Source organism: Epinephelus lanceolatus, chromosome 4 (genome assembly GCF_041903045.1).
Source record: "Epinephelus lanceolatus isolate andai-2023 chromosome 4, ASM4190304v1, whole genome shotgun sequence".
NCBI classification, from domain to species: domain Eukaryota; kingdom Metazoa; phylum Chordata; class Actinopteri; order Perciformes; family Serranidae; genus Epinephelus; species Epinephelus lanceolatus.
Window position 1 is genome coordinate 38,928,462 of NC_135737.1, and position 27,562 is coordinate 38,956,023.

The 27,562-nt window shown below is 42.1% G+C and overlaps 2 protein-coding genes across 7 annotated transcripts; both read left to right on the forward strand.

Annotated features, from left to right (window-relative positions):
* The first annotated feature begins 392 nt into the window (after positions 1 to 392).
* Positions 393 to 15,039, forward strand: LOC117259999 (von Willebrand factor A domain-containing protein 5A-like). Of its 2 annotated transcripts, none has more exons than XM_078167252.1 (21): positions 393 to 522; positions 1,371 to 1,418; positions 1,620 to 1,822; positions 1,903 to 2,125; positions 2,399 to 2,565; positions 2,672 to 2,786; positions 2,926 to 3,074; positions 7,313 to 7,401; positions 7,492 to 7,636; positions 7,982 to 8,061; positions 8,166 to 8,280; positions 8,424 to 8,582; positions 8,771 to 8,892; positions 9,570 to 9,790; positions 12,060 to 12,107; positions 12,476 to 12,535; positions 12,938 to 12,985; positions 13,194 to 13,292; positions 13,713 to 13,885; positions 14,334 to 14,457; positions 14,566 to 15,039. In XM_078167252.1, exons 2-21 carry the CDS (start codon positions 1,376 to 1,378, stop codon positions 14,643 to 14,645), a joined length of 2,463 nt encoding a protein of 820 aa, XP_078023378.1. In that variant the 5' UTR covers positions 393 to 522; positions 1,371 to 1,375; the 3' UTR covers positions 14,646 to 15,039. The 2 variants fall into 2 exon arrangements, with proteins under 2 accessions (XP_078023378.1, XP_078023379.1); XM_078167253.1 differs by having other exon boundaries at positions 477 to 522; positions 1,333 to 1,418.
* A 1,438-nt stretch (positions 15,040 to 16,477) lies between these two features.
* LOC117260351 (von Willebrand factor A domain-containing protein 5A-like) lies at positions 16,478 to 27,562 on the forward strand. Of its 5 annotated transcripts, none has more exons than XM_078167260.1 (21): positions 16,478 to 16,531; positions 18,895 to 18,942; positions 19,213 to 19,415; positions 19,507 to 19,729; positions 20,652 to 20,818; positions 20,930 to 21,044; positions 21,165 to 21,337; positions 21,425 to 21,513; positions 21,838 to 21,982; positions 22,478 to 22,557; positions 22,662 to 22,776; positions 22,904 to 23,062; positions 23,260 to 23,363; positions 24,034 to 24,254; positions 24,661 to 24,720; positions 25,325 to 25,378; positions 25,857 to 25,904; positions 26,383 to 26,415; positions 26,800 to 26,987; positions 27,142 to 27,265; positions 27,374 to 27,562. In XM_078167260.1, the coding sequence occupies exons 2-21, from the start codon at positions 18,900 to 18,902 to the stop codon at positions 27,451 to 27,453; spliced, it is 2,424 nt and encodes an 807-aa protein (XP_078023386.1). In that variant the 5' UTR covers positions 16,478 to 16,531; positions 18,895 to 18,899; the 3' UTR covers positions 27,454 to 27,562. The 5 variants fall into 5 exon arrangements, with proteins under 5 accessions (XP_078023386.1, XP_078023388.1, XP_078023384.1 ...); XM_078167262.1 differs by having other exon boundaries at positions 16,483 to 16,531; positions 25,857 to 25,889; XM_078167258.1 differs by having other exon boundaries at positions 16,508 to 16,531; positions 26,383 to 26,430.

The window sequence follows — 27,562 nt, forward strand, 5'->3', positions numbered from 1 at the left end:
AGGTGGTGATCAAATTATTGATTTACAGTTATTAAACTTCTTGTAATATTTAGAGCTAGGTAATCCTAAATCGGCCTGTGAGAATGTTCCTCAAAATGAACACTTTACTGACATCTTGCCCTCAGGCTGCACAGTTTTCATGTCTTGCAACATAGTCCAACACATATGAGGTATTATACTTTGCTGATATTGCAGGTGTGTGTTTGTGAGTGTGTTGGTGTGCTTGTTTGCAAAGAGAAAGAAGTGTCTTGCATTTTTGTGCAGGCTGCAGAACACATGTATGGAAACTTTGTGCAGACTGCTTGTGATCATTTTGGAATAAACAGGAATCCAACATCAAGATCAAGCTCCACCCACCCGGTGCGCTCTTTTGTTTAAATCGAGCATACCCGGTAGGCGTGACTTGTACTGTTGCATCTGTCTGTTTATATCTCTCTGCTTTATAAATCTACGAGTTCCCTCCACATATTTACAAGAGCGATCTGCAGTTAACCGGACGCATATACATCTGTCCATATTGAGGTAGGTGTACATCTGCTGTGTGTTCATTTAAATACTGTGGTTAGCAGAAACAAACCACTGCTATGAGCTACAATGCAATATACTTAACAGAAAACTTGTTACTGACTGATACTGTTGTCACAGTGGGTTTGAATTTGCATATGAGCTTTGATGGAATATTGTGATGCCACAAAAATATGACAAAGAAAAAGGTTAGTTACCTTTAACAGCTCATTAGCTTGTTTCTACTTTAAATTTCTCATCGAAATTAGATATGTTTATTTCTATTTTTTTCTCCACTTAGTAGCCATGACGCCAATGGCTGTCTAATTCTACTTATAATAACAAATCAGTTGAAAACATGATGACGGAGATTGAACCAGGAAGGGCGGAGCAGAGATGCAGATGAAATTCAATTTATTAATTAGAGTGTGTACAGATTGATACAGATGATGATTACAGGAAATATGTGGAATGTAATAGGCTAGATTAACTGGAAATAAGTTACTCATCTGTATTATACAATGATAATATATTAAAAATAATAATAATGATATGATGATGATTATTTTTATGTATTTAGATGTTATTTTGGTGTTTTGTGCAGTAAATTTATAAACTGTGTTGGGATTTTCATACTTTTTATAGTTTTTCAGTCTCATTCAGTCCTGTGGTTTTAGCATGGTTATAACCATGGATTTATGGTGACATTCATGTGAAAGTATCTATAATAGACGACAATTAATATATTTATTCGTTACAAAAAGGTATTTTAAATGTTGAAGAACATTCAAAATGTAGAGTAATTGTCATTACGATTCATCACTACAGCAGGAAGTCCTCAGATGCCCTTGTTGATTGTTGTGCAGGTACAATGATGAACTACTGTGGTCTGATAACATCCAGGAAGGAAGCAGGTACAGAGTTGTTCCTCCATAACTGTTTTTTGTGCTCATGTAAACTTCAACTGCAGAAGCTTATGATAGCTGTAAAGACTATTAGGCACATAATTGCATCCTGCTTTACACACTGTGAGACGGAGGCATCTCTAACTATCTCCTTGGCTTACAGGTTCAGCTCTAGTATGTGGCTAAAAGTGTTTCCTGTTTCTATGTCAGTTCCTCTAAAGAGCATTGAGGTGGAGGTGGAGGTGAGGGACCATGTGGCTACAGTGGTCTCCACTCTGAACTATGAGAACAAGGAGGACAAACCAATAGAGGCAGTATTTGTCTTCCCTCTGCCTGGAGATGCTGCTGTCTGTCATTTCAGTGCTAAGATTGGACAAAAAGAGATTGTAGCTGAGGTGAAGGAGAAACAGAAGGTGAGCTGGACAGTAGAGACTAAGTCACAATGGAGCTTAAAAACACAGAGAATGTTGCTCACGTGTCGTCTGTATTCCAGGCTCGTGAGGAGTATGATGATGCACTGAGCTCCGGTCAGCAGGCCTTCCTGTTGGAGGAGAGTGAGCAGAGTCCAGATATATTCTCTCTGAGTGTGGGCAGCCTGCCTCCAGGAGAGAGCGCCTCCATCAGGCTGGAATACATCACTGAGCTGGCTGTGCAGGCTGATGACGGGCTGAGGTTTTGTCTGCCTGCTGTGCTCAACCCTCGCTACCAACCTGAGGGTAGGAAAACCAGCCAGCACCTTCGGCTTAGTGAACACCACACCTATCCGCACAGAGTGTTTTTATATAACAGACACATGCCCAACAGTATACAGGTGACAATAAATAGGCTCAGGTTAAGGCCACTCACTTTGGCGCGGGAGAGTGGGTTTCAACTAACACATATCCAGTCTGGACCCTTAGGAAAGGTTTTTAATGCTGCTAGCCTACCTCAGGGAGTGTGTAATGCCTCTTTAATTACATGATTTCAAACATATCTGATCTTGTTCACAGGTAGTGAAGGTGCCAGTGTCCAGGTGACCTCTGTTCCAGCCTCTCTGGTGCCCTACAGTCTGTCTTTCTCTGCCCGACTGTCCTCTCCTCGTCCAGTCTCTAAAGTAGAGTCCAGCTGTTCCCTGGATCCTCTCCAGTACCTCAACACAGAGCAAACCCAGGCCACGGTAGGTACAGTGCTGATGTGTCTGCTGTGTGTGATTGTTCCTCAGTACTGAGAACAAGATGTATATGACTTTGATTATATTTCTGAGTGTGTTTTGTGAACTGCAGGTCAAGTTGGCTGCAGGACACAAGTTTGACAGAGATGTTGAACTGCTGATTTATTACAAAGATGCCCACCAGCCCACTGCTGTGGTGGAGGCAGGACAGGCGTCTGCCAAGCCTGGTGAGTGCAAATTAGTGAAAGGTGTGACTTTGCAAATAATTTAATTGTCTTCATCATCCAACTGATGAGTTACACATGTTGTAATAAATGTTTAAAGCCAGATTTGTGATCACTTGTCAGTGTCTTCTTCATGTTTCAGGCACTCTGATGGGTGATCCTGTAGTGATGCTGAGCCTGTACCCTGAGTTCCCCCAGGCTGTGATGTCTTCAGTCGCCCCATGTGGAGAGTTTGTGCTCTTATTGGATCGATCTGGCAGTATGTCGGGGGCATGTATGGAGAGTGCCAAGGTATTCATCATTTATTTATTTTTATTTATTTATTTATCCTTTATTTAACCAGGTGAGTCCCATTGAGATTGACATCTCTTTTACAAGGGAGCCCTGGCCAAGAAGGCAGCAAACCAAAGTTACAACAATACACCATAAAACATAAAACATAAACACAACAATACATAGATACATAAAGTACATACAGTACACATCAAATTCAAAGAAAGCAGCTACAGACTTCTGTTTTTACAGACTGTAACAAACATTTAAAATCACCCAAGGAAACAAGGTCAGCCAATTTTAGCATTTTCTGGAGCTGATTCCAGGACCAAGGGGCATAGTAACTAAAAGCGGTCTTCCCAAATTCAGTGAAGGCGCGAGGGACCGAGAACAACAAAAAGTCCTGAGAGCGCAGGCTGTACCCACTAGTAGAACAATTGAGGAGGCGGTTCAAATAGCCAGGGAGTAGCCCTAAGATGGCTTTGTAGATAAAAATATGCCAATGGAGCCATCTGCGATAGTTTAGTGATATCAGACCAGACCCCTCATATAAGAAACAATGATGGGTGAGAGATTTGGTATTCAAAATAAAACGCAAGACACCATGATAGACTGTGTCTATAGCCTTAAGGGATGCAGCAGAGGTATGCATATAAAGAACATCACCATGATCAATCATGGGAAGAAAGGAAGCCATGACAAGTCTCTTTTTGGCAGTGAGATTAAAGCACTGCTTGTTTCTAAAGTAAAATTCTAGTTTAATCCTGAGTTTTTTGGCAAGATTATCCAAATGAATAGAAAAAGTAAGTTTAGAATCAAGCCAGACTCCAAGATATTTATAGGAAGCAACCTGTTCTATGCACTTTCCATCAGTGGTGAAAATGTGAGGAACAGGAGGCTGGGAGTGGGATCAAGAGAAATGCATGACTTTTGTTTTACTAGGATTTAAAACCGGTTTAAGATTTTTAAAATCAGCCTGAATCAAGCTAAACAATTTTTGGAGGTGCTGAAAAGCGCAAGACAGAGAGGAGTCACAAGAATAAACAATTGTGTCATCTGCATACAGATGAAAGTTAGATGAATCAGAATTTTGTATATCTGTGCCAATGTTGTTTATATAAATCGTGAACAAGATAGGCCCCAGAATAGACCCTTGGGGCACTGCTGCACAGTGTTTATTATTATCAAGACCCTGAATTATGTCATTCAGCACCTTGGAGGCAGCAGTTATAGTGCTATGACCTGATCTAAAACCAGACTGAACAGAGCTAAGTTGACCGCTTTCTAATAAAAACTCCTTTAGCTGGTCATTCACCAGGGATTCCATTCCATTTTAGCAACCACTGAGAGTTTTGAAATAGGCCAATAGTTGTTCAGGTCAGAGGGACCCCCCCCCCCTTTAAAAGTGGGCAAAACATATGCCTCCTTCCAAGATTTAGGGATAGAATTAGTGGACAGGGATAACTTGAAAATATTAGCCAGGGGTTCAGCTATGAGTTCTGCTGAGAGTCTTAATAAATAGGGATCCAAGCCATTTGTGCCTGGAGACTTCTTAGGGTCAATTGCTTTTAAAGCCATAAGGACAGAAGCAGTAGAAGCATGTTCAAAAGCAAAACCATAAAAACCTGGAGTCTCTTCAGCAGTGGGAGGGCTGGACATAGAGAAGGATTTAATCACATTAACATTGAAATTGGAGTTAACATAAATCACGACTCCGCCTCCCTTACTTGAACGATCAACACGAAACAGATTGTAATCGATTATACTGATAGAAGTCTCAGAGACTGATTTTTTTAGCCATGTTTCAGATAAAACCAGAACATCAGGATCTGAAGTTAAGACCCACGAACTAAATCAATTTTAGGTACCAAACTTCTGATGTTCATATGCATAAAACCAAGACCATTTCTGACTTTAAAGTCAGCAGGAGTGAGCAGGTTAGAGCAAGTCAAGGGACCAGGATTAGATTCAATGTTACCCGAAAGCAAAAGAAGCAAAATAACCAGCACACGTGACTTATTCCTCAATACACCAGACAGGGAGTATGCATGGGAGGGATCAAGAGAGGCACTGATCATTTGTAACATAGTAAAATTAGTCGATTTTACTTGTAGTCTTCCATACATAAGACCACAATTCACAGGTTTATCCTCCAACTCAGTGAGAGACACAGTGCATGACAAATGCAAAAAATTATTAAAATGACTACATTCAAGGCAGGTTGGGTTAAGAGTGGGACAGCTACTCATTACCAGGAGCAGTGTAGCCAAAACCCACTGACCATTTGGAGAAGCCATGATGGGAAGGGAGACAATTGTAGACAATTGCGAGGGGCAAATACAGTACCTCTTGTGCAAACAATTTGCAGAGGGACGACGAAAGAACAGGACTTAATCAGTTAATCAATTAATTAATCAATTAATTGATTAACTAATTCTCTATGTGGAGAAGAACAGGCCCAGTGTTCAGCAGCAGCAGTGGGCCCCTGGGCTGATGGCTAGACCCCAGGAAGCAGCAGCATCAGTAGGCCTTAGGGCTGGATGGGTAGGCCCCAGGGTGCAGCAGCAGCAGGCCTTAGGGCTGGATGGTTAGGCCCCCAGGGTGCAGCAGCAGCAGTAGGCCTCAAAGCTGGATGGGTAGGCCCCAGGGTGCAGCAGCAGCAGTAGGCCTCAGAGCTGGATGGGTAGGCCCCAGGGTGCAGCAGCAGCAGTAGGCCTTAGGGCTGGATGGTTAGGCCCCCAGGGTGCAGCAGCAGCAGTAGGCCTCAAAGCTGGATGGCTAGACCCCCAGGGTGCAGCAGCAGGAGTAGGCCTCAGAGCTGGATGGCTAGGCCCCAGGGTGCGGCAGCAGCAGTAGGCCTCAGAGCTGGATGGACAGGGCCCAGGGAACAGCAGCAGCAGTAGGCCTCAGAGCTGAATGGCTAGGCCCCAGGGAGCAGCAGCAGCAGTAGGCCTCAAAGCTGGATGGCTAGACCCCCAGAGTGCAGCAGCAGGAGTAGGCCTCAGAGCTGGATGGCTAGGCCCCAGGGTGCAGCAGCAGCAGTGGGCCTCAGAGCTGGATGGGTAGGCCCTAGGGTGCAGCAGCAGCCGTAGGCCTCAGAGCTGAATGGCTAGGCCCCAGGGAGCAGCAGCAGCAGCAGTAGGCCTCAGAGCTGGATGGACAGGGCCCAGGGTGCATCAGCAGCAGTAGGCCTCAGAGCTGGATGGGTAGGCCCCAGGGTGCAGCAGCAGCAGTAGGCCTCAGAGCTGGATGGCTAGGCCCCCAGGGTGCAGCAGCAGCAGTAGGCCTCAGAGCTGGATGGCTAGGCCCCAGGGTGCAGCAGCAGCAGTGGGCCTCAGAGCTGGATGGGTAGGCCCTAGGGTGCAGCAGCAGCCGTAGGCCTCAGAGCTGAATGGCTAGGCCCCAGGGAGCAGCAGCAGCAGCAGTAGGCCTCAGAGCTGGATGGACAGGGCCCAGGGTGCATCAGCAGCAGTAGGCCTCAGAGCTGGATGGCTAGGCCCCAGGGTGCAGCAGCAGCAGTAGGCCTCAGAGCTGGATGGCTAGGCCCTCAGGGTGCAGCAGCAGCAGTAGGCCTCAGAGCTGGATGGCTAGGCCCCCAGGGTGCAGCAGCAGCAGTGGGCCTCAGAGCTGGATGGCTAGGCCCCAGGGTGCAGCAGCAGCAGTAGGCCTCAGAGCTGTATGGACAGGGCCCAGGGAACAACAGCAGCAGAAGGCCTTAGAGCTGGATGGACAGGGCCAAGGATGCAGCAGTAGGCCTCAGAGCTGGATGGCTAGGCCCCAGGGAACAACAATGCTGAGCAAACACACCTCGGGTAGATGGAGAAAGCCAAGGCCACTAAAAATCTAGTTCAATTTCCAGGATGCTGAAGCAGATCTGGGGTGAAGGCAAGCCTCACTGCAAAGAAGCTGGATGACCAAACCAGCCACAGCCGAAAGCACAGAGATAAAGCAGCAGCCCACAGCAAGCACACGGTTCCCAAAAACAGGAGAAACTGGCCACAGTCCTCAGAGCAAAAAGTCGGCAAAAAAACAAAACACTGCCAGAAGGCCCAAAAATGCAATAAAAAACAGTAAAAATCCAACAAAAGTACTAGTAAGGACAAACACTGAACAGAGACATCAGACATGCTGCCATCTTGGAGGCGTGTCACGTGATGCCACGATAGCAGGCTGCTATTCTTGCTATTTCTATCATTAAATCATTCAGTGTCTCTCTCACACAGCAGCCATCACTATCTTTTCTCTCTTCCCTAAAGGATACTCTGCTGCTCCTGGTGAAGAGCTTACCAATGGGCTGCTATTTCAACATCTACAGTTTCGGGTCCAGCCATGAACACATCTTCCCGTAAGCCTGTCTGTCATGTCACTCAGTCCAACAAATTTGTTCCTGCCTTTGGTGTTAATGCTCATACATATATGTGTTTACTGGTGGCAGTAAGAGTGTGGAGTACAGCCAGGAGACCATGGAAGAGGCTCTGAAGAAAGTTGGGGAAATGACGGCTAACCTGGGAGGAACAGAGATCCTGAGGCCCCTCAAAGATATTTACAGCCAGCCCTGCATTCCCAATCAACCTAGACAAGTATTACACACACACACACACACTCACACACAAACACACACACACACACACACATTAAACAGGTTGTACAAATATATCTTGACGGTAACAACACCATACCATTCATTCAGAAGTTCCTTGTATTCTGTCTTTTGGCTTTACATGTACAATCCTGAACTAGCAGGTGTGTTTGTTTGTTTGAGATTCATTCTTACCACACCTTGTTCTTTACACTTTATCTTCAAAACCACTTGTGTTACTGTAACAACAATCTAACATAGCTTTCAGAGAATGAGTTGGATGACACATGCTTCATGTTTGTAGGTGTGATGTAACTTAGAGTGACATGTAAACTCTCCTCTGTAGCTATTTGTCTTTACTGACGGAGAGGTGGGGAACACCAAAGAAGTCATCAATCTGGTGAAGAAGAATTCAGGTTCCCACAGGTGAAAATACAAAAACACAAAACCCATCAACCACCCACAAAACTCTGAGTATACGTCCCATGTTATAATGCTCTGTGTACTTAAAGAAAACTCCTGTATTGTAGGTGCTTCTCTTTCGGGATTGGGGAAGGGGCCAGCTCTGCTCTTATCAACGGGTTGGCCAAGGAAGGAGGAGGTCACGCTCAGTTCATCACAGGGACTGACAGGATGCAGCCCAAAGTAAGACAGAAAATATAATAAAGCTTTCAAATTAATCAATAAAACAAAAAAAAACCTCAATTAAATGTGTGTTGCCATGTGGATGGGTAAGTAAAAACTCAGTTCTTTTTAAAACGTTTTTCTAATCTGTTCTTACTCATCAGGTGATGCAGTCGCTGCGATTTGCTCTGCAACCAGCTGTGGCAGACATCTCAGTCAAGTGGGATGTGCCAAAGGGAGTCGCTGTCACTGTTCTCTCTCCACCAATCACAGCACTTTTCCAGGGTCAAAGGTCACTAATTTACGCCCAGCTTACTGTAAAGGTAGGAGCAGCACCACCTCGTACCTCTCTTATTCTTCATTTAAAGTGAATCAGAGAGAGTGTCTGACAGTACTCTCCCAGCTGGACCATATGAACATAATACAGAAGTTTTTTGTTTTTTTTAAAAACAAATTACATCTTAAAACAGTCTACCACTTCATGACACAGTAAAGTTTAATTTCTCTCTAGAGCCACCTCATTTCAAGAATCTTCAGAGCAGCAGAGGGCTGTGTGACGGTGAAGTACAGCCTGGCAGGTCATCCATCTAAGAGCCAGCTCCACTTCAATCTCAAACCTGCGGAGGACACTGGGTAAAACTGGGTTTTGGTCAGACAGCAGAAGCACTTTAAATTAGATGCTGACTTTACAATACAGACTTTGTTTTGGTGGTATGTGTAAATTGAAGTGGATACAAAGGGTAGTGCAATTTATATATGCATTAATGTGCCCAACATTACCTGCATTTGTGCCTACAAGGTCTTTTTTTTATGAAATATTGTATTTATAATGTAACCTAAAAGAGAAGTAGCACAGTAAAACCACTCCCTAATAATGATTATTATTCAAAATGCTCATTAAGATTTAATATTAGCCTCAAACTTGGCCAGTACTTCCAGTTCTAGAGAGATAGAAGTTACAGAGGTAGACTGAGCTATTGGTACGTGTGTGTGTGTGTGTGTGTGTGTGTGTGTGTGTGTGCAACCTTTGCCATCATATCTTTGTCCATTTTTCTCTGAATATGGGATTATTCATTGTGAGCATGTTAGCATGCTGACATTAGCATTTAGCTAAAAGCACAGCTGTGTAGTGCTCATGGTCTTGTTGTCGCAGTAACTATCTTAAATTTACCATTATTTCCCACATATTGAAAAGTTGTTTAATGTGCTTGTAGACCTTAAACAGGATTGGATAAACAAAGATCACTATTTTGCATTCATACTAATGAAAGGAAAATTCCAGTGTGTTTACTCCTCTCTCCTGCCTACAGATTAACAGTCCACAGGTTGGCTGCTCGGACTCTGATTCGCTCCCTGGAGATGGGGGAGACAAGGCGTACAAGACAGCAAAATGAAGGAGTGAAGAAGAAAGTGGTGGAGCATAGTGTCCAATCAGGAGTGAGCAGTGTCTTCACTGCCTTCATTGCTGTCAATAAAGGCACTGGCAAAGCGATTCAAGGACCTCTGGTGCGCAGAAATGTTCCAACAGGATGTGAGTGTTTTCTTCCAAGAACTAAAAAAGTTACAAGGAACCTGTACACTTCAACCACAGTGTGCATGCTGCATGTTTAAGACTATGGCTTTTTCCCAGGTCAGCACGGTATATCTTTTGTCTGACTGACATATCTATTATTGTGATGGAGGGAAGGTTACCTCCTGGATACTTGGAGGTCTAATTTCCCTGGGAGGTCTTTGGCACACCATTTGTGGATCAGCTCCAACATCTGTACTTACGGCTCCATTATCTTCAGTACTCAATATGTCTCAAAGGACCACTTGTGTTATAGGGAAGGCTACCTGCTGTAAACCTTTAAATATTGCTCCAGTGAGAGAGTATGGTAGGCACCTAGAGCACCTATGTTGTGTGAAAATAACTCAGGCCGAGGTGTCTGATGCTGCAATCGTCTTTTACTGATAGAGGAATGAGTAGTGTAACCAGAGGTGGGGTAGGCATTCATGCACTGCAACACTGTTGAAAAGCCACCATCCACCAAGTTATGGAGGAGAAATGAACCGCTGCTGGCTGCTGATCAGACGCGTCCATCATCTACAGGAAAGATCTTGATACTCCTCCTCCAGGCCAGGGTGCTCGAGGATGCTGGGGAATATTAAGAACCACTTGACCAACTGCTAAGTCTTCCTCATCCCCCTTCCACTTATTTTGCCCTTGCAGGTCAAGTAAGTAAGTCCTGACCAAGGTGACCTTGAAATTATCCACAAGTATTTGTCTCCGCCTCCATCTACAATTTCCAGTTGCATCCCCAGCAGCATATATGGCCCGCAGAATTGATGTGTCAGAACTGCCCACCTGTAGGATATTTTTTGTAATTGGTGCCAGATTTACCAGGTCAGGTGACACATATCCCAGTGCATAGAACAGTTTCTGTTGCCATTTGGTCTCCCAAAACTACTGACAGCAACTTTCACAGTGTTACTGCTCTTTGTCACACTTCTCTGAAGTGCATTGAGTTAGGTGGGTTGAAACGGAAGGTGGTCTCCTGCTCTGCAAGCTGCCTATAGAGAGTCATTCACTGCCTCATGCAGCTCTCTTTCACCTCAACCGAAGTTTGTCCCTCTGTCAGACAGAAGCTTAAGCACTTTCCCATGTCGTGAGATGAAATGTCCAAGGGACAGGAGAAAAAGATCAGTATCCATGTCTTCCAACAGATCCAAATGCACGCATGGTGTGGTGATGCACTTGTACACTGTCCCTCAGTGCTTCTTGTGGCGTCGTCAAATCAGGATGGTACAGGGCCCGAAGCAGTCTACTCCAGTTGAGTAAAATGGTGGCTTATCAAGTCAGAAATAGCTGCTGGCAAGTCTGCCATCTTGGGAACTTCAAGAGTGGTTTGCCACTTGCAACACTGAGGGCAACTGAACTGGTACCGATGGCCTCTCTGCCTCTTAGGATCCAGTAGGTGCATCTCAACTCAGCGAATACACATTCCAGCCCAGGGCAGAATAAATTATGGTCATATCCCTTTTTGAATAACTTTGTGATTGCATCGTGGGTGTCCAACACAATGGGATGAATCATCTCAGGTTCCAGATCTACAGCCTTGTGGAGTCTGGTCTTTAGTATTGTCATAAATACGTGAAAGGTAGGACAGACAATTGGATGGACAAAAACAGGCGAAACTTTGAATCTCAACGCTGCACGAGTGTGGCTGCTCTAACCTATTAACACAGGAGCTGAAAATAAATAAATATATTTCCATGATGCAGGCAGTGTGGCCCAGGCTTAACGCTGTGGGTCATGCATATATAACTTGGCCAATTTTAGTGCAAGTTTTTTATTGTTACCAGAGGTCGGTGAGACATTCATGCACGGCAACACTGTTAAACAGCCACCATCCACCAAGGACAGGAGGAGAATTGAGTCAAACTGACAACATGTGTCACTCAGTGAGTAGGCAGAGTGTCCTGGTCTGGTCAGCAGGGGATGTGTCCTAATCTACCTAGCAACAATGATAGCCTCAGTTTTATAAATGGTACTTTTGCACAAGTATGGCAGAAAAACAAAACATCTTCATGTTTTAAAGCACATCATGTCTTCTCCTTCATTTAATCGGGAAATGTATTACTGTCATAAATCATAATGTTTCTGGCAACAATCGCAAAAAACAGACATGCGATGCGACTGTCATGTGTTGATGTGACTCTGTTGGCTTTGTGTTTTATAACTGGATATCTTAGTCTGTTTGATATTTTTGCCCCAGCTAATGACCTTCACTAATTATCCTGCTCTCTTTTTATTCCAGTAAAAGAATGTGCGCTCTTTGATGACAACATGTCTTATTACAATTCTGGTAAGTAAATGATTCATTTGCTTTTGAAACACACACTGGTGTATTTCCACATTCACTGAATAGAAAAACAAATGAGGTCATTATGAAATAATTTGGGGTTCAGCAGGTGTGTTCAGGTTGTGTCCTGAGCTCCATTAGATGTAATTAATATCTGTAGTGGTGTACAGTAAATTGGTGAGTTATAACTGTATTACCGCTGAGACCAAGGGTGTGACACTGTTGAATCTAGTCAGGGTCGTAGCAGTGTACAGGTGCACTGCAAAATTTAATGTGAAATAAAGACACTGATTAACTTTGAATAGCACTCTTAAATAATTTGGTACGATTTTGCTATTATAACAGTATATACATTTCTCCTGATACAACAGCTGATGACTGTGAAAATATTGATGGATTTAGCTATGGTGAATGTGAAGAGGCATATGACGGTAGGTCTGTTTTGTGTCAGTAATACACACGTTTTATAGACTTGACAACATGTATTGATTAGTTTTTTTCTATACAGACCAGTGCTTGTGCTTTTCCTAAAACCCATTATCCATGGAGCTATAGTGAACAATGGATAGTGAATGTATGTCGACATGGCAGCCCATTCATTCAAATGACAACTGCTCACATATGCACAGTTACTTCCACTTCAGACTGAGGGTGTGAGCCTGATGAATCTATTCAGGGTCATAGCAGTGTACAAGTGAAGCAAACCAGAGTCAGACACAGAGTCACTCATGGCAACAAGATTCAGCTTCAGTTCAGTGTGCTGCAAAATTTAATGTGAAATAAGGAAATGGATTAATTTCTTTTGTAACAGTGCATTTCTGCTGAAACTACAGATTATATTTGCTGTGGAGATTTGGGTGCATGTGAAGAGGCATATGAAGGTAGGCCTATCTGTTTTGTGTCAGCAGTACACATGTATGTGTTACACATGTATACTGGTATGGGACTAGAATATGAAAATGAAAATGAAGATGGAGGATGGCAAGAGACTCAGAGGTATCTGTTTTGTTTGTGGTAATAAGGAATTAGGAAACTGATTGTTGTTTATCAGAATTATTAAATATTTTGGCATGATTTTGCTCTTGCAAGAGTGCATTTCTTCTGAGACAGCAAATCAAAAGAGTTTGGAACTAGAAGAAGAAAATGACTATGAAGATGATGATTGGACAGGGGCGTGTGGTGATGAAGGTACCGTAAAACTTCAATCAATAGCCCGGGCTATTATTTGCTAAAATCACTGAAATCAACAGGCCTATATCTGGGACAGGCGTCAAAATGGGACAAGCCTTTAATTCCTTTCACACAAGACTGTTGCCCAACAAAGAGGGAAATACAATAAAACCATTTATGTAAACCACTATGAATGTTATTTGTATAAAAATTAGGCCTCAGTTATGAATCCTTTATTTGATCTAGCTCCAACATACAGCACATCAGAGAGAGAGTCAGAGCACTCAAGCATTAGGGCACCCAGCATACCGACACAACACCATATGAAAACAAAGGCATGATTTGGACAAATAAAGAAAACATGCAAACTTAAAATGAGCAGCAGCAGAATTAATGAATTGGATCATTTTATCTTTGCACCTTGATTGTTTTCCTCAGCTCCTTGTGGTGCTCGAGGGATTACAGTCATCAGGCCCGCACAGCCACCCAGAGACCCTTTCCTGCAACTGGTCTCCCTCCAGAAGGCGTCTGGCTGCTGGGAGCAGGATCCAGCTCTGGCTGCTGCACTGGGAAAGACCAGCAAGGAGGTGGAGAACACAAAACCTTCAGGAGTGAGTCACTTCCAAAAATAATAACACATATTGATAATTGGAGCAGATTTCATGCCATGCTGTATAATGATGGCACTTATTTGAGAAAAAAAAGACAAATGAAAGTTAAATATTTAATGGAAATAATTCAACTTAGAGAGACCCCGAAAAACAAGGTTATACAGTATGTATAATTATAAAAGGAAAGCTAAGATACAGACCACAGCATGGTGGTGGTCAAACTGCAAAAACACCAATAAAAATCATAGCAGCTATGTTCTTTATGATCTGGAGATATGAGAGTGATGGTGATGATTTCAGGGCTGTTCAGTAATTAGATTAAATATCCAATGAAATATGACTGGACTGAGAAACTGGGTATGACTTCCACCTGTTTATTAAAGGCTTTGTCCATATCTGTGATCATGTTGAAGTACGCATCTGTTTTGTCTTTGATTTGGTGAATTAGGTGAACCAGGAAGTGTGGGCCACCATTCTGGCTCTGATCTGGCTTCATGGCTCCAAGATGGATGCTCAGGATGAGTGGGAGCTTCTGGCCATGAAGGCTGTGTCATGGCTCCGTGCTCAGAATGGTAATAACCAGAATAATCGTTTGTTTTTAACAGTGTGTGCTGGTTAAAATCAGCTGTTTGCTCACATTCACTCTGCTGTTAACTTGTTTTGTGTGTTTGTTTTTCCAGTACCAAGTGTGACAGAGTGTGTGGAAGCTGGAAATACTCTGTTGGGTTTCAACGTGAAGAAAGACGCCCTGGGACTCTGAAGATGTGCTTTAGAAACACTAAATTACAGATTAACCCTCGAGATGTCAGCATACATTTCAGGCCACATTGTACCAAGTTTAAGAACTGCCTGCTTTAACCATGATGTTTTTTGTGTTTTCCTTTTTAAACATTGTACATTTTGTAATGTTAATGGAAGGTTAGTAACAGCTGAGTCGGAGGGTTGTTTGTGCCTTAAAATGAATATTACATTTCAGTTGACATCTTGCACTCAGGCTGCACACAGTTTTCACCCTTCTTGCAACATAGTCCAACGTATATGGGATAATATTATACTATCACTCTGTGATTAAAGTGCATGTGCATGTCTGTGAATGTGTTGGTGTGTTTGTTTGCAAAAATGGAGAAAGGAAGAATAGAGAAACAAGTGTCCTGCATTATTGTTTGGGCTGTCAAACACACGCTGAATAGAATCTCTGTGCAGTCTGCTCCAATGATTTCCACTGTAGCAGACTGCAACTCATCACCAAATACAATTTTATGGTTTTGCAGCCTTTCAGAGGCATTTTGGAATAAAAACAGGTGTCAGGCATTTGTTCCTCTAACAGGACTTACACTCACTAGCCGCTTTATTAGGTACACCTTGCAAATACCAGGTTGGACCCCTTTTGCCTTCAGAACTGCCTTAATTCTTCATGGCATAGATTCAACAAGGTGCTGGAAACATTCCCCAGAAATTTTGGTCCATATTGACATGATAGCATCACACAGTTGCTGCAGATTTGTCGGCTGCACATCCATGATAAGGTGCTCTATTGGACTGAGATCTGGTGACTGTGGAGGCCGTTGGAGTAGAGTGAACTCATTGTCATGTTCAAGAAACCAATTTGAGATGATTTGAGCTTTGTGATGTGGTGCGTTATCCTGCTGGAAGTAGCCATCAGAAGATGGGTACACTGTGCTCATAAAGGGATGGACACGGTCAGCAACAATACTCAGGTAGGCTGTGGTGTTTAAACCATGCTCAGTTGGTACTAAGGGGCCCAAAGTGTGCCAAGAAAATCTCCCCCACACCATCACACCACCAGCAGCAGCCTGAACCGTTGATACAAGGCAGGATGGATCCATGCTTTCATGTTGTTTATGCCAAATTCTGATCCAGACTCATCAGACCAGGCAACTTATCTCCAATCTTCTATTGTCCAGTTTTGGTGAGCCTGTGTGAACTGTAGCCTCAGTTTCCTGTTGTTAGCTGACAGGAGTGGCACCTGGTGTGGTCTTCTGCTGCTGTAGCCCATCTGCTTCAAGGTTGGACGTGTTGTTGGTTCAGAGATGGTCTTCTGTAGACCTTGGTTGGAACCAGTGGTTATTTGAGTTACTGTTGCCTTTCTATCATCTTGAACCAGTCTGGCCATTCTCCTCTGACCTCTGGTATCAACAAAGCATTTTTTGGGACCATCCTCTGTAAATCCTAGAGATGGTTGTGTGTGAAAATCCCAGTAGATCAGCAGTTTGTGAAACACTCAGACCAGCCCAACTGGCACCAACAACCATGCCACGTTCAAAGTCACTTAAATCACCTTTCTTCCCCCCTCTGATGCTCAGTTTGAACTTCAGCAGGTCGTCTTCACCATGTCCACATATCTGAATGCAGCTGCTGCCACGTGATTGGCTGATTAGCTATGTGCGTTAACAAAGAGTTGAACAAGTGTACCTAATAAAGTGGCCAGTGAGTGAACGTTGCAACTTCAAGCTCCACCCACCCGGTGCTCACTTGTGCCTAAATCGAGCGCACCCGCTATGGCTTTACTTTCATTTCCACATCTGTCATTTCACATGATTCTGCACAACAAACCAACAAGTCTTCTCCATAGACGTAGTACACACTGGGAAACAAACCTTACTAATACCTGCTGGATACGCGGAAGTCAGTTGCCTGCAATTTACATCAGCTTATTTTTAATGCTGAGCTGTGCCTTTCTATCAGAGTGACGTCTCTCTCTATTTTAATCTCACCAATAGCTGTCAGAAACGTGGTTAGAAAAGTCTGGTCTGTGTTGGCACTATACAGGAAGTTAAGAGTGTGTTCTGTAGCAGTTCTTACAGGCCAATAGTGGGATACTAATGTTTTCGGATATCAGGTGTGCCAGGCTGCTTGGAGGATCTGACTCGAAGATGATTTTCAGGAGTAAACTAATGTGGTGGTGTGTGTTGTTGACATACTGTAAGTAGTTTATTATTTATTGCTTGTGAAAGATGCTCCGTCACTGATCTCAGTTTCCCTCTTGTCTTTATTTATTTAGTTGGTTAGTAGCAGTTTATGTCGAAAAGGTAAGTAGCAAGGAAACAAAATAATCATACATTTGTAGACAGACATAAAAAAAACCCTGAAAATAATGTAGCCTATATTGATTTGATTTACATGTCCAAAAAGGAGTGGGAGGAAGCACAAATTTATTTAATCGCACCCCTTCTCCATAAATTAGTAATAGTCAATGATGTAGCTTCCCATCAGTATAAGGCTGTTCAATAATTCATTCTCCGAGACCTATTCTAATATATTAAATTAATTACCAATTATATTTGTCTTACACCAAGATATAAATAATTACAGAAATGCTTAGAAAATAAAAATTCAAATGCATATTAAAAAAATAATCTCATCTTTATCCTTATCCAATCATCACCGATGTGTTTTGCTTTGTCAAACTATGCGTATACACAAGCTATGTATGTTAACATACTCACAAGTACACGAAACTTATGGCCATAAATAAATGAATAAATAAAGAGGAAACATCTGCTGATAGTCAGACACCTTCTTCATTCTTGTACCATGTGAAAATCAATTTTATTATTACATTCAGTAATTATTCCTTTAGTATAAATAGCACGTGAACTATTGTTTTATTTTTATATTTTCAATTTCAATTATTTGGTTGCATCATGGCTGTCAGCTGCCATGACCAAAAAAGGCCACTAGATGGCACTGCCTGCCCGATCGGTTCATTCACCCTCAACAGTCCTTGGCAGAAGGGTTTCATGTAGTTGCCGTCAAGGTCTGTGTAGATGTTAGATTTCACTGTGGTCACATTATTATCTCCAGGAATCTTTGTACATATTGTGACAGCTTCTGCTTCACAGAGAACAGGAAGTAGTTCTGAACACTGTCAACCTTTACTGACATGTAACAGCTCAACAAACTCACATTTCATACACAAGGGCAATTCAAAGTGCTTTACAGAGCAACAAGATGATAAAGGATACAGAAAAGGATATAAAAGGTAAAATTAATTACTAAATGATTTACAATTAAAAAGCAAAAGTGCATACAAGAGGTGCAAAGATAAAAAGAAGTCAGCAGTAATTACGGGGTGGAGTAGGCAGCGTAATAAAGGAATGTTTTTAGCTTTGATTTAAAGGTGGTCAGAGTCGGGGCTTGTCCAGGTTTTTTGTTCCAGGTTTGAGCTGCATGATATCAAAATGCTGCTTCACCAAGTTTTGTTCTGACTCATGTGATGGTCTATAGGCCGGTCCCAGATGTCCTCAGGGTCCTGGAAGGTTCATATGTCTCAAGCATGTCAGAGATATTTGGGCCCTGAGCCACAGAGTGATTTATACACAAGCAGCAAGACTTTGAAACCAATTCTCTGAGTGACAGGTAGCCAGCGTAAGGATTTTAGAACTGGACAAATGTGGTCATATTTCCTAGTTTTTGACAGGACCCTAGCAGCAGCACTCTGATTAAGCTGAAGTAGGTAAATACAGCTGCGGTCATGATGGTGCAAACTGTAATTTAACACACAGGAAGCATAAACCATCATGTTCTGAGCAGACACACCATGGACAAAGACAAAAATAAAAAGACATTTGATTTATGGAACAGAAAACAGTGAGCTTAACAGCAAACTCCAGCATGCAGGGAAATGTGGGCGTGGCTACAATATTATTTCAATCAGTTGCAATGTGTTAATAATATTATGGGTGATTGTTATTTATGTATTTTGTGATTTTGGTGATTTGTGCAGTAAATTAATAAAATGTTTTGTTGGTATTTTTAGACTTTTTTTAGTTTTACCTCAATGAAGGTAGTCTGTTCAACTGTGGTAATAGCATGGTTTTTGGAGACAACTGTGCAAAGTTATTCATAACAGATGATAATAAATATATTAAGTAGTTTAAAAATAACTTGTTTTATTTGCTGAAGAACATCCAGAATGTAGAGTAGCAGTCACCACCATTTATCATCAAAGCAGAAGTCCTCAAATGTTCTTGTTGATTGTTGTACAGGTACAATGGTGAACTGCTGTGGTCTGATAACACTTCAGAAGGAACCAGGTAAAGAGTTGTTAGGAAACAAACAGACAGAAATGTTTCATTTGCTTCATAACTGTTTTTTTGTGCTCATGTAAACTTCAAGTGCACAGGCTTATGATAGCTGTAAAGACTATGAGACACATAATTGTATCCTGCTTTGCACAGAGAGACATCTTTAACAATCATCTTGGCACACAGGTTCACCAGTGTGAAAAGAAAATGTTACAAAACACAGCAGAGAAATTAACACACAGATTATGTTCATTGTGTGTCCTTCTGTTTTTCTGTCAGTTCCTCTGAAAAGCATCGAGGTGGAGGTGGAGGTGAGGGACCATGTGGCTACAGTGGTCTCCACTCTGAACTATGAGAACAAGGAGGACAAACCAATAGAGGCAGTTTTTGTCTTCCCTCTGCCTGGAGATGCTGCTGTCTGTCATTTCAGTGCTAAGATTGGACAAAAAGAGATTGTAGCTGAGGTGAAGGAGAAACAGAAGGTGAGCTGGACAGTAGAGACTAACTCACAATGGATCTTAAAAACACAGTAAACACACTGAATGTTGCTCACATGTGTCGTCTGTACTCCAGGCTCGTGAGGAGTATGATGATGCACTGAGCTCCGGTCAGCAGGCCTTCCTGTTGGAGGAGAGTGAGCAGAGTCCAGATATATTCTCTCTGAGTGTGGGCAGTCTGCCTCCAGGAGAGAGCGCCTCCATCAGGCTGGAATACGTCACTGAGCTGGCTGTGCAGGCTGATGATGGGCTGAGGTTTTGTCTGCCTGCTGTGCTCAACCCTCGCTACCAACCTCAGAGTAGGAACACCAGCCAACACTTTTAGCTTAGTGCACACAGAAGTTCCATCCATACATCCGCTTTCATCTGCTTATCTGGGGAAGTGTTGGAATGACCATAGCAGCTGGATGATGCAGTAAAAGAGCAGTCAAAGGCGATGGTACGGTGCACCATATTATGGGTGCTTATTCACCAAAACAGAAAAAAAAACACATAGAGCGGTACAGGCATGGCAGCATGAAAGAGTAACTAAACCCTAAAATCATTTTTTTTCAGCTGATAATCATTGTTTCTGGTTGTATAGTAGTGTTACTGACTGATCCTGCTCAAAATCTTGACAGTTTAGTGCAAACTATTGAAAATCTACATTCCCAAATCGGACTCTCCTCCAAGTCCACAAAACACACACACACTGGATGGACAAACCCCCACAACCCTTACAGCAGCCCTTCAAGGGCAAAGAGCTGGTTAATTGCTCCTCCTGAATTTGAGGTTTAGTCAGAGCCTCCTTTCCAGCACCCTGGAGTACATTTCCCAGGGAGGCTGAGCAATGTGATATCCTGTTAATTGGAGCACACCCTCCAGTCCCCATTTTTGGAACCATCGTCAATGTCTACCACTCCACTCTTGTCCCTGCAAAGTAAGTCAAAAACAAGATGTCCAATACACAACGTCTTTTACAGGCGGCAAACACTCACTCATTCTCCATCAATTGTGCTGACAGGTCGACACTAAACAAAGGATATACTGGCTGATATTCCTTTTTAATACAAATCTCTTGTAAAACAGTAAAGGTTTACATTCAGTGTTTCTCACTGAAACCAACTGAGTGTATTGTTGAGGTCCTCTTTGGTCATCCAGAACTTCTGCCGGACCAAAGAGTCTTAGTTTTTAATGTCTCTTAAAGTATTACTGACTTCCTAACTCTCACATTGTTTACAGGTAGTGAAGGTGCTGGTGTCCAGGTGACCTCTGTTCCAGCCTCTCTGGTTCCCTACAGTCTGTCTTTCTCTGCCCGACTGTCCTCTCCTCGTCCAGTCTCTAAAGTAGAGTCCAGCTGTTCCCTGGATCCTCTCCAGTACCTCAACACAGAGCAAACCCAGGCCACGGTAGCTACTGTACAGTGCTGATGTGTCTGCTGTGTGTGATTGTTCCTCAGTACTGAGAACAAGATGTACATGACTTTGATTATATTTCTGAGTGTATTTTGTGAACTGCAGGTCAAGTTGGCTGCAGGACACAAGTTTGACAGAGATGTTGAACTGCTGATTTATTACAAAGATGCCCACCAGCCCACTGCTGTGGTGGAGGCAGGACAGGTGTCTGCCAAGCCTGGTGAGTGCAAATTAGTGAAAGGTGTGACATTGCAAATAAAACAAACTGATGTGATGTGTTAAATATAAGAGGTAAGTATTTTGATTTGTAAATAGCTGAGTCACATATGTTGTGTTTCAGGCACTCTGATGGGTGATCCAGTAGTGATGCTGAGCCTGTACCCTGAGTTCCCCCAGGCTGTGATGTCTTCAGTCGCCTCACATGGAGAGTTTGTGCTCTTATTGGATCGATCTGGCAGTATGGAATCGCCTATGGACAACACTGAGAGTCAGGATCGCATTGGCAGTGCCAGGGTATTCATTGTGTCATTTCTATCATAAAATCATTCAGTGTCTCTCTCACACAGTAGCCTTCATTATCTGTTCTTTCCTTGCCTGAAGGATACTCTGCTGCTCTTGTTGAAGAGCTTACCAATGGGCTGCTATTTCAACATCTACAGTTTTGGGTCCACCTACGAACGCATCTTCCCGTAAGTCACTCCCTTGTGTCACCCAGTCCAAAAAAAATGTGCTAAATTCTTTGATACCACTGTTTGTATGTGGTAACTTATCAGCTTTATCAGCTGACAGATAATTGATATTGGGTGATTCTGTAAAATCAGTTAATTATTCCAAAACAAAAGTATGCATGGCAACTACAGTACAGCGAAGATGTGCTTAAATCTTGGGAGAGACTATGGTTAGACCTATAAAAGTTGGTCTGAGACGGGATGTGATTTCTGAATTGTGGTGTAGAACTTGATAGTGCTACACATCCATCCACCACCTGACCTCCTCCGTTTGCATTTCTGCAGTAAAAGTGTGGAGTACAATGAGGAGACCATGGAACAGGCTCTGAAGAAAGTTGAAGCGATGAACGCTGACCTGGGAGGAACAGAGATCCTTGAGCCCCTCAAAGAAATTTACAGTCAGCCAACCATTCCCAATCAACCTAGACAAGTACTAAACACACACACACACACACACACACACACACACACACACACACACACACGCGCGCAAACACACACACACATGGGCTGTACAAGAACCTTTGACCAGTAAAAACAGCATACAACTAAGTCCTCATCTCATCTGCACATTCATTTTCTGGACATGCTTTGTGATTTCAGTCTTTGAATGGAGCTTACAAAGTGTTTGACAGCTTGTGTACGCAGAGCAAACACATCAATCATCGGAAGTAGATCAGGCATAGAATGGTCTGTACAGCCCATTTAAAATGCCTGATTGATCCACTCAGTAGCTTCCACTGTTCGACTCACACCTTTCCCAGTTCTATCCTGGGCAAACCGGTTTATTCAATTCACTCTTGCCACACCTTTGCTGTTTTTATACTTTACCATTAAAACTGCCTGTGTTACGAAATCAGCTATCTAGCACAGCTCCCAGAGAATGATTTGATGACTCAGCACATGCTGCATTTTTCCTACCCAGCTATTTGTCTTTACTGACGGAGAGGTGGAGAACACCAAACAAGTCATCAATCTGGTGAAGAAGAATTCAGGTTCCCACAGGTGAAAATACAAAAACACAAAACCCATCAACCACCCACAAAACTCTGAGTACATGTCCCATGTTATAATGCTCTGTGTACTTAAAGAAAACTCCTGTATTGTAGGTGTTTCTCTTTTGGGATTGGGGAAGGGGCCAGCTCTGCTCTTATCAACGGGTTGGCCAAGGAAGGAGGAGGTCACGCTCAGTTCATCACAGGGAAAGAGAGGATGCAGCCTAAAGTAGGAAATCACAGTCATTATGTACTTTTTTAATAGTTTTTAAAGTGATTATAAATGTTAGTAAATACATTTTATCAAAACCCAGTGCTTCTGCCAAACTTTTTTGAACCTATGTTTTACTCATCAGGTGATGCAGTCGCTGCGATTTGCTCTGCAACCAGCTGTGGTAGACGTCTCAGTCAACTGGGATGTGCCAAAGGGAGTCTCTGTCACTGCTCTCTCTCCACCAATCACAGCACTTTTCCAGGGTCAGAGGTCACTGATTTATGCCCAGCTGACTGGACAGGTAAGAGCAGCATCATCTCACAGTGAAATACGTATCAATCTATTTTTATGCCGCTAAAATAATTTTAAACTGAATTTGATTTTTTTAATTTATTTTTTTGTTTGAAATTTATTTATGTTGAATTTATTTATTTATTTATTTATTCCATCGGGTACTAAGTAATAAACATGTTTTCTGATACTGTAATGCTTTCCCAGAGTTCAGAGGCAGCAGAGGGCTGTGTGACGGTGAAGTACAGCCTGGCAGGTCATCCCTCTCAGAACCAGCTCCACTTCAATCTCACGCCTGCAGAGGACACTGGGTAAAACAGACTTTTGGTCAGGCAGCACTGTTATGCATTGGGTCCTGACCTTACAAGTGTTAAGTTTAACTTAATTATTAAGAGCAGATGAAATAAAACAGTCGAAAGGAATAAGAAATATTAATATTTTAATTCAAGAATATTTTCCTTATGCGTGGCATTAAATGTCTGCTCAGAGGCTCACACACGTGATGTGGAGAATGGCTTTAAATGTATTGTTCTGTCAAAGGACAAACACTACGGGAGAATTGTTGAATTGTTCTTGATGGGTTTTCTTCAGTTGATTTAGACTGTTGGTATAAGTGCAATACTTTAAAATCATCTGAAGACAGTGATGTAACTGGCTGGAAGTGTTTTTTATAATCACCACCTCTGCTGCACTTACATGAACCAAAACAGCAGACGCCACTACCACTCTGTGCTTGTAGCTGCGCCTCGTTGATTAAAAAAGGGCCCAAAGGATGTCCACCACTCACCTGGCTGACAGGCTTTTTGTGTAGCTCAGGCCTTTAGAGTTTGTGTCTGTGAATTTCCTCTGGGTGCTATTGTTTTCTCTCCCTGCTGATCCTGACCAGAATAAACTTGTATAGACAATGGATGAATGACAAGAAATGATAGGGTTATTACAAATCTGTTTGCAGACACATTGACTCCTCTCTCCTGCCTGCAGATTAACAGTCCACAGGTTGGCTGCTCGGACTCTGATTCGCTCCCTGGAGATGGAGGAGAAAGAGTGCACAGGAGAGCAAGGTGAAGGAGTGAAGAAGAAAGTGGTGGAGGTCAGTGTCCAATCAGGAGTGAGCAGCGTCTTCACTGCCTTCATTGCTGTCAACAAAGGCGATGGCGAGGCGATTCAGGGACCTCTGGTGCGCAGAAATGTTCCAACACCAAGTGAGTGTTTACAAGAAAAATCAAAAATCAAAAGTTACCATTTGACACTATAGCTGACCAGGAATGTAGCAGCATGTAGGAAAGCATGATGGTGAACTGTTTTGACATTAAGATAATCATTGATCATTTATAAATCACTGTATCACTGTTATACTCATGTTTAATTTAGGTTTGAGGGCTAGCATTTTGTCTTTGCTTACAGTATCTGGACACATGTTGACATGTCTATGTGTTTCATCTTTGAGATATTTTGAACTTTTGAAAGATGTGAATATTTGAAATATTATTATTAACAGCTTGTGACTTATTGTAAAAAGCACAGACACTAGTTTAGCTTGGTTGATATTTTTGCTTACTAATTCTGATGTCTTGACCTCGTGCTCTTTTTTTCTTTTGTAACTCAAAGTGATGATGACCCATTTGTTGAAGAGCTCTATGATTCAGTTTGCTCATTCTCCGGTCAAGAGTAAGTATAAATATAAAGGCTAAATTGAATTTTAACATGTATATGTGCATTCCTTTAAATACAGTATATAGATAAACACTGAGCAAACAACATCTACCATGGTATGTAGCAGTTGTTATAACAAGAAGAAGCGAGCTGTCATGGTGAAACCACGTAAGACATCTCTGCAGTGTCCAGAGCGACAGCTAAGCGAGATCACACAGTGGCTGTATATGCACAGTCAGACTTTTTAGTTATGGGCTCAATTTGTCTTAAGAATTCTCGAATAGTTTTTCAGTAAGTCTGAAATGCAGCTAGCTTGAGTTATCTGAACTTGAAATATGGGAGGGCTCATTTTGATTATTAGTCCTACTTACAGCCTGATTACCTTCAGAATGGACTGTTGTGGTGTTCAGATATTCATTACTGATATTATTTATTATTTAATGTGTAATTATTATATTTTTGAAGACAGAATTAAATTATTTTTCGAGTTGTACTGTATTTGTATTGAACTCTGGCTCCTGTGTGTAATGAAAGCAAAATCAATAGTTTACTTGATATTTTTTGTTTACTGATTCTTGTGTCTTGACCTCATACTCTTTTCTTTTTTAAATCTCTTAAGAGATGAGGGCCCGGAGTATGGCACAGCAGCTGAGCTATGATATGGAAATGGAAGGTAAGTGAAATGGGAGTGTAACAGATTCAGGTTCATTCTTTAATGTTTTCAAGATAGTTTGTACACCATCAAAAACTGAGAAACAGGATAGAAACAAAAAGAATATCACAATGCAACACAAGTCTGACTCAGTATGCCATGGCTATTTAAGGCTGTTACAACCCGGCTCAAGTGGCCATAACAAAAGGGAGGCACACCGTGATTAACAGTTAACAAAGGATATTTTATTAGAAGCAAATCAAACCAAATTAGACCAAATTCACAAATAACTAAAAAAGAGCAACATATGGAGTGTGAATGTCAGTGATATCAGTATTATGTGTGACAGAATTAAATTATTTTTCGAGTTGTACTGTATTTGTATTGAACTCTGGCTCCTGTGTGTAATGAAAGCAAAATCAATAGTTTACTTGATATTTTTTGTTTACTGATTTTCGTGTCTTGACCTCATACTCTTTTCTTTTTTAAATCTCTTAAGAGATGGGGGCCTGGAGTATGGCACAGTGGCTAAGTAAGTGGTTTCACGGTAAGTGAAATGGGAGTTTAACAGATTCAGGTTCATTCTTTAATGTTTTCAAGATAGTTTGTACACCATCAAAAACTGAGAAACAGGGTAGAAACAAAAAGAATATCACAATGCAACACAAGTCTGACTCAGTATGCCATGGCTATTTAAGGCTGTTACGACCCGGCTCAAGTGGCCATAAAAAAAGGGAGACACACCATGATTAACAGTTAACAAAGGATATTTTATTAGAAGCAAATCAAACCAAATTAGACCAAATTAACAAATAACTAAAAAAGAGAAACATATGGAGTGTGAATGTCAGTGATATCAGTATTATGTGTGACAGAATTAAATTATTTTTCGAGTTGTACTGTATTTGTATTGAACTCTGGCTCCTGTGTGTAATGAAAGCAAAATCAATAGTTTACTTGATATTTTTTGTTTACTGATTTTCATGTCTTGACCTCATACTCTTTTCTTTTTTAAATCTCTTAAGAGATGGGGGCCTGGAGTATGGCACAGTGGCTAAGTAAGTGGTTTCACGGTAAGTGAAATGGGAGTTTAACAGATTCAGGTTCATTCTTTAATGTTTTCAAGATAGTTTGTACACCATCAAAAACTGAGAAACAGGGTAGAAACAAAAAGAATATCACAATGCAACACAAGTCTGTCTCAGTATGCCATGGCTATTTAAGGCTGTTACGACCCAGCTCAAGTGGCCATAACAAAAGGGAGACACACCATGATTAACAGTTAACAAAGGTTATTTTATTAGAAGCAAATCAAACCAAATTAGACCAAATTAACAAATAACTAAAAAAGAGCAACATATGGAGTGTGAATGTCAGTGATATCAGTATTATGTGTGAGTATTAAATGATGGGTGTGTGACAAGAATATGTTATCTTTGCAGAAGAGTGCTCTGAAGAAGAAGAAAAAGAAGAAGAAGAAGAAGAATTTTCACTTAAGCAGCCACCCAGAGACCCTTTGCTGCAGTTGATCTCCCTCCAGAAGGCGTCTGGCAGCTGGGAGCTGGATTCAGCTCTGGCTGCTGCACTGGGAAAAACCAGCAAGGAGGTGGAAAAGCCAAAGCCTGCATCGGTGAGTTATTGACACAATAATCATAAGGGAAATTATTTTAAAACAGATTTCATGACATGCTTTGTAACCAGACAGAGGAGGGAGATTAAAGCTTTGACCATATCTGTGATCATGTTGAAGTATGCATCTGTTTATCTTTGATTTGGTGAATTAGGTGAACCAGGAAGTGTGGGCCACCATTCTGGCTCTGATCTGGCTTCATGGCTCCAAGATGGATGCTCAGGATGAGTGGGAGCTTCTGGCCATGAAGGCTGTGTCATGGCTCCGTGCTCAGAATGGTAATAACCAGAATAATTGGTTGTTTTTAACAGTGTGTGCTGGTTAAAAAAAGCTGTTTGCTCACATTCACTCTGCTGTTAATTTGTTTTGTGTGTTTGTTTTTCCAGCACCACGTGTGACAGAGTGTGTGGAAGCTGGAAATACTCTGTTGGGTTTCAACGTGAAGAAAGACGCCCTGGGACTCTGAAGTTTACATGTGCTTTAGAAACACTAAATTACAGATTAACCCTCGAGATGTCAGCATACATTTCAGGCCATATTGTACCAAGTTTAAGAACTGCCTGCTTTAACCATGA

Bases quoted from the DNA above. Each gene is read 5' to 3' on its own strand.
- LOC117259999 (XM_078167252.1), top strand. From the start codon at position 1,376: ATGATGAACTACTGTGGTCTGATAACATCCAGGAAGGAAGCAG. The intron at 1,823-1,902 runs GTGAGCTGGACA...TCTGTATTCCAG, and splicing joins AGGTGAAGGAGAAACAGAAG to GCTCGTGAGGAGTATGATGA. The intron at 3,075-7,312 runs GTATTCATCATT...TCTTCCCTAAAG, and splicing joins CATGTATGGAGAGTGCCAAG to GATACTCTGCTGCTCCTGGT.
- LOC117260351 (XM_078167261.1), top strand. From the start codon at position 16,729: ATGTTTTCGGATATCAGGTGTGCCAGGCTGCTTGGAGGATCTGACTCG. The intron at 21,045-21,164 runs GTGAGTGCAAAT...GTTGTGTTTCAG, and splicing joins ACAGGTGTCTGCCAAGCCTG to GCACTCTGATGGGTGATCCA. The intron at 22,558-22,661 runs GTGAAAATACAA...CCTGTATTGTAG, and splicing joins AAGAATTCAGGTTCCCACAG to GTGTTTCTCTTTTGGGATTG.